General features: G+C 45.1%; 1 protein-coding gene across 1 annotated transcript in view; it reads right to left on the reverse strand.

Annotated features, from left to right (window-relative positions):
* Nucleotides 1-447: 447 nt before the first annotated feature.
* The window catches only part of LOC104965601 (neuropilin-1a-like), a 53,432-nt gene continuing 47,170 nt past the window's right edge, over nt 448-6,709 (reverse strand). The window contains 7 exon segments of the mRNA XM_010794582.1: nt 448-1,200; nt 1,322-1,375; nt 1,484-1,580; nt 1,671-1,948; nt 2,045-2,188; nt 4,537-4,587; nt 5,277-5,387. Of these exon segments, the coding sequence (XP_010792884.1) occupies nt 914-1,200; nt 1,322-1,375; nt 1,484-1,580; nt 1,671-1,948; nt 2,045-2,188; nt 4,537-4,587; nt 5,277-5,387 (1,022 nt within the window). The 3' untranslated portion in view covers nt 448-913.

Here is a 6,709-nt window from a genome sequence, read left to right on the forward strand (position 1 = left end):
TACACACACACACACACACACACACACACACACACACACACACACACACAAACCCATTAAAAAAGGGATACTGCAGCTTTTTTCCTTTTTACTTTCTTTAAAAAGGGCAATAAAATATATTAAAACATATTTACAGTGTGTGGTTTTTTGGACAGAAAACAACAAAAAATAAAACAAAGCGCTGTGACTGATATCCTGTTTGCCAGGTATTAAAGATAATGTACCCCTGTTTCCTGTCATCATAACTTTTGCCAACTACAGTAAAAAATACCCCGCCCACATCAACAGAGGAGGCCAACCGAAATGTACTAAAGGCACTGTCAGAACCATACATTGCCATGAATGGGACCCTCACTTTAGAGTGACAGAGGTCAAAGGGGAGAGAGTACATGTTTCAGGGTCAAGGGTTATGGGCCCACCCTGTATGCTCATCATTGGGCAAATCTACAGTTTTGCCGGATATGGTTCATTTATACATCTCTTTCCGAACTTGAAAATAAACAGCCTTCATGAACTGATAATAAAAAAAAGACATTTCTTTCCCAGAAAACGATAAATACTTTAAACATTATTAATAAATTGGTCTCAACACCAGCATCCGATTGTAAAAATGAATGAAAATCAAAATAGAAAATTAAAATATCATCTAAATCATCTGTACATATTTTTTTCTGTATGTTTATTTGTACACAGTGTCCCCTACTGGTAGGTTCTTTTTACTGCAGCTCCTGAGAAAAGCGTGGATCAGTCCAAACCTCCCATTGGTTCCTGAACCTGTCCCTCATCCAGAGTGTTGAGGGTGTTGGCAGTCCTTTGAGCCTGCCTTCTCGTGGAGATACGAGAGGATAAGCCTACAGCCAGTCTTGTGCACGCTCTGCACGTGATACAGTCACATGATGCACTCAGTCCCTCCTCATGCCTCTGAGTATGAGCTCTGTACATTGAGTTTGTCTTTCTTTAGCTTAACGCCGTCCACTAGCTCAAAGTTATAGTTCTCCAGGGCTGATAAGTTCCTGTCCGACATGCCTCCATGCGAGCAGGCGCAGTACAGCACCACGCCGCAGATGGCCCCCAGAAAGACCCCCAGAGCGGACATGGCGATGATGGTAATGAGGATGGGGTCGAGCGTCTTCAGCATGTTGCCTGCTCCGCTGATCTGGTTGGTCTCCACAAAGTCTGGGTACTCAGTGATGTCTTCAACTGGAGGGGAGAGAGAGACGCAGAAAAGGAGAGTGAGATGTGATATCAACTTTAAAATTTGGGCAAATAGTTCTCAAAAAGGGAAACGGCTAATAAACCCTCCATGTGTGAAATGACTTACGGATTTCATTGAGGCGGTCCTCTGGCAGCATCGGCTCGGTGGGTACGTCAGGATCTGTTCAAACAGAAATTCTAATGAAATCCAATTTCAAAGAAAACTGTGTGAAATTGCAGATCAAGCGCTGAATGCAGGCATTGAAGCTATGAAAACTGAAAGCCTTACCTTTGCAGTCCGCCATGCTGAGTCCATCGAGAACTTTAATGTCATCAACAGCAATGTCCCCCCAGCTCTTTCTCTCCACCAGACTTTCCAGCACCACCTTGAAAAAAAGAACTTTTTTAGCAACTTCTTTTGGATACCACAATGGAATTGTTTAATACTTCAATCATTTCATGGACTAATCATTTACCTGATAGGGTTTGTTGGTTCGTGGCACGAGGACACGACCTTCTCTCCAGCGGTTTCCTTGGTGACCACTGACCGTCCACAGCAGGATGTCAGCCGGTCCGTCAACGGTCTGTTTGCGCTGTTTTATATGCAGTGTGCCAATGTGTGGCCCAAACATGTGATACCAAAAGGAAACGCACAGGTCTGAGTCCGGGGAGCTGACCACGGGGCTGACCAGCCGAGCCACCTCCGTCTCCTGGGGGCTCGTCGCCAAGGTGTAGATGAAGTTCCCCGATCCACCTGTTGGAAAAATGTGCTTGTATCAGTGACAGATAAAAAAACTTTGCGGATGAAAAGAAACGAGAGGAGGTTGGATAAATTAAGTGGAACCCTTACCTGTGTGGTCCATGTTAGGTCCGGTATTTAAGGTGGGGGTGCCGCTGGACTGGATCTGCCACCTGGAGCCAGTGTCCTCTGATGTCCAGCTGCAAAAGGACGGGTCGTTGGCCCAGCCGAAGTCACAGGCAAACCACAGAAAAGCTGCAAATGTGAGAAAAAAAAGTCAAGATCGTGTGACAGGAGATCGTATTTCATCATCTTCCTTATTACAAAAGGAGAAATTGCCAGGAGCTTTGGGCTTTCAACCAACAATGACCTGGGGGCCTGTCATGATGTGACTGCAGGCTACACTTTGGAGCCTCATTCATTCGTTCTGATCAATACAAAGCACTAGAGGGCAGCAAAGAACTGTGGGACGTTCGCTCGGAGTCCCATTGCTGGGGGAGATAAAAACAGCTAACTCAGGAGGGAGAGCCAGACAGGGACAGTTATGGCTCAAAAAGAGGAGCTGACAGCCCAGACCTCATGTAGACCTTATGTCTTGGCTACAGTAATGACTTCTTTAATGAAAGTAACAGGGCATATAAAGAGGTATAGAGGGACACTTAGAAGAGGCAGAGACAGGGGAAGAGGAAGATGGGGTCTGGACAAGGTGTCCAGTTGAGAAAGCATTCATAGCGGCCCGCAGAGAGCTCAAGATTTTAATGAGAGCAGAGACTTGAGGTTTGAAGACAGCTATGGTAACAGAGCCGAGGCCCCATTCCAACAATGCAATCCCCCATGGATGGACACACACCGCGCTGAAGGAGCCTCAGTGGAGGCAAAAAATGTGTGGGAGTGCAGGCTTTAGTGTTTTTTTTCTCAAATTCGATAAAGAAAGACTTCCAAGGAACGCGAGGGAGCGAGATGTTTGGGACGTTTGCCAGGACGTCAGACTCCAGCATGAGATGCTTTTAGAGATACAGTTAATGAGCCAATATTCCCTTTAATAATGGGAATGTTTTAACTAGCTTCTACAGGCAACGGCTCTATTTGCCCATTAAACTCAAAGGATGGAATTCCCATGTGGAACCACATTCGAGACGCCAAGCCCCTTTTTTTTCGTCGAGACAACCCATTCCCAATTAAATGTCTTTGGCCTTTCTTTTTCCATTCTTGGGAGGCTTTTACTAAGGCTACCAACAAGCTGTGGATAAGATGAGCAGCCATATGACTCACTTGGCCATTTGATGAATAGAAAAAGAGCCTTTTTTTCGCTGAATGCCATCAGAAAGTAGATCCTTGGAGATTAGAGTGCATGGCACACACACACCCATACAAACACACACAGATAGGCAGAACTGATTACCATGCGTGGTCTTCAAATACAAAGTCAGGCGGATGAGTGTTTATCCACAGAAATGTAGTTCTGTTTGTACACACACAAATGTGGATACACACACCTGCACCTTAGCTCTCATCTATCATAGCTGGTGGCCCAGCAGACTACAGACAGACCACAGAGCCAGCTGAGGGGGGGTGGGTGGAGCCTATGGCCCATTAGCCAAGGTCAGTCTGGGGCACAGCCTCTCAGCTGGCTGCTGCCTCATCAACCTGCTATAGGAAACAGCACTATGTGTGTGTGTGTGTGTGTGCGTCTGCATGTGACCCCAAAGCACACACAATTTCCTGTGGTCATTTGCATTGTGCTCTTCTGTTTTTGTGTTGCGGTGTATGTGTGTGTGTGTGTGTGTGTGTGTTGAGTGTGTGGCAGAGTCGGCCCAGTGATTAGTGATTATGCTGAGGAGGCAGCAACAGAGCACCAGTGCTAATCATCAGCTAGCCCTGCATCACACAACCTCGCTCACCCTGTCAGCAGGAGGCTCTCAGGGCCATATCATCAGCTTTAATAACAGACACACATCAGAGAGGCCGCCTCAAGCTGGCAATCATTAGCTAAGGTACGCTTTTTGATAAATCCATGGAAATTAATTCAGAAAAACCTTGAGCGGTTAAATATTTATTCCACGATTCAACATTCTCATCATGTAACGTTTGATGGCATCAGGTTCAGCATTTAGAAAGAGGTGGAATCATTGAAGGGAAAGAGAATAATTGGTCACACTATGTATGACGCACATGTCTATAATGCTAGATAAACATACTTAAAATGCGTTATGATCTGCCAATTATATTGTAATGACATTTAAGGTCAAGTATCCAAAATATATTTCCGGATCATAGGTTATTATAATTCCAATCACTTTCAAACCATTATTATCTTCTTACATTGCATGGTAATGTGATTCCTAGTTACACTATGTGGTCATTGTTTGCTTTAATTCAAATGAAAAAACTAAATGAATGCCCAGCAATTTTCCCTAATTAACATTAAAACTCCTGATAAAATTGTATTTGATGTGTTATTATTATTCTAATAAAGCATTACTACTACTGCTAATAACTAAATTAACCAATGCTATAAGTAGATTATTACAAATTGTTAGTATGTTTATCATGCTTTTAAGACATAGGCGGAGTATATATGTAATAAATATGTTTTTGCTCACCTGGGATGGTATCCACTTCAGCAGTAGTGGTCTCTGGAATTATGGTACCCGCTGTAACACAAAACATTAGCATGATTAGCCCAGCCTGGCAAGAGTTACGTTGTTTGCAAATAACTTCATTCATGCATCAAATGTCTCCTTGCTAGTTAAAAATAGCTATCTAACACATGCCCTGTCTTTCTCTTCAGTCTGCTAAGTCCCTGCCTCATATATCTAACATCACGCATTATATAATACTTGTAACACGTGACCGAGACGGTGCCATGCTCATCATTGGAGACTGCTGGTTAATGGGGAGTGCAGGCAGCAGGCTCAGAGAGTTACTGGGTTAGTGGGAAATGAGGCCAAGAGGAGTGAGCTGAAAAGAAGGAGCCGGTGGACAAGCCAGGTGAGAGATGAAAGGATAGAGAGAGGCAGAGCCGGCTGTTTAGAAGCAGCTGTGTGTGGCGCATTTGGCGATCTTTGGTGCGACAATCCTCCAATGTGAGTTTTCTGAGGTAAGAGGGGATAGACTGAGGGATGATGCAGGTGCAGATAATTAGAGGTGTGTAAACAGCATCATGTACGTGGGTGCATGCACTGCGCGCAGTAGGTGGCAGATTATGGTATCAAATCTGGCTATAACAGAGAGAAGTGAAGCCGGGGAGAGTGAAGCAGATAGAGTGTGAGCAGTGGCAGAAGGAAGTGCAAGAGGGGGGCGGGGGAGTTTAGTTGCAGTCTCATGTGGGCGATGTTAGCACCTGTCACGTCGTAGTCATCACCTGTGCCGCTGTGGCAGCTCGCCTGGTCGTCGTCACAGTCGTCCGACGGAGTGGTGCTTGGAACTACCGTGGTAGGAGGGAGTGTGGGAGCTGTAAAGATGGAGCGGAAGAGAGACAGAAGACCGCATAGGTTAGATATCAAGGTAATATTGGATGAATGCCTTGGTTTGGTTCATATTAAAACATTTTAATAAGCAAACCATCAGTTCCCTTAACAATGTAAAACATTACACTGAGATTAAGAGGGGAAATGCTGCACGGGTTGAATATCTCAAAGGAATGTGACATCGCAAAGAAAAACAAACTGGAACTGTGCTGGAATAAAAGTATTTAGAATTTTCAAAGAAATTAGATGTAAGGAGTGCTAGCATGAGAAACAAAAAAACTCTGAAAATATGTTATTTGGAAGCTCAGCATGTTCTGCCCAAAGTAACATATTGTGCTTCAATCTAGGCATGAACTATTAAAATCCCTCTTTTTTTATCATGCTACGGAGGTGTGGGTGTATAAATAAAGCTAAAGCCTGGTCCTTAGAGCAGCGGAAACTTTAGAAATGCAGAGACCTGGCTTGGGATTGGCTATATAGGGAGGGTCCTCATCTGCCTTAGTGGCCTATCATTATGGCCCCGCTACACTTGGATGTGGGCATGGCCCTAGATCCACTCCACGCTCCGCTGCTGCACAGCCGTCCCGCGGTGTGTGTTTACACTGACTGAGTAATAAATGAGAGAGGTGGAAAAAAAAGCGAGGCAAAGAGAGATAGGGGAAAACTGCCTGTATGTGTACAATATCTGTGTGTGTGTGTGAGCCGATGCCCTCGTTGTCTCCCTCTGCGAGATGAAATATGAGGCAGATCAGCCCCTGTCAGATTCAGGGTGGGGAAGGTCAGGGATGGGGTCAATGCTGCGTCAGGGGAGCCTCTCACAGAAATGAGGATTTAGCCCTCCTGCTAAGGCCTGCTACACACACACACACACACACACACACACACACACACACACACACACACACACACACACACACACACACACACACACACACACAGACAGAAGCACCTGTGTAAGTGCCTGGTTGTGTATCTCTGCCTGTAACCGCATATTTGGCAGGGTGATTGCGGCTGCTCCGTGTGTATATACAAGTATGTGTGTGTTTGGCATTAACACTGAAAACATGCATTATCATCTGACTAAAGCCCCCGGTGGGAGTCCATGAGGCTTACAACGGAATGGGCCTCCCTGAAATCCAATATGTAAATCCACTTAGCTAGCGCGCTGCACACTCTTATATGCTGAGCTGGGCTACATCAGCTTTGAGAGAGACAGATAAAGAGCTGGAGAAAAACAGGGGTAATTTTAAAGATAGTAAAGTGTGTGCGGCCCTTTGAAAGAAGCAAGACATGCAGGGGTTGGGAA

The sequence above is a fragment of the Notothenia coriiceps genome, unplaced genomic scaffold, assembly GCF_000735185.1.
Source record: "Notothenia coriiceps isolate Sejong01 unplaced genomic scaffold, NC01 NC01_scaffold00037246, whole genome shotgun sequence".
Lineage (NCBI taxonomy): Eukaryota > Metazoa > Chordata > Actinopteri > Perciformes > Nototheniidae > Notothenia > Notothenia coriiceps.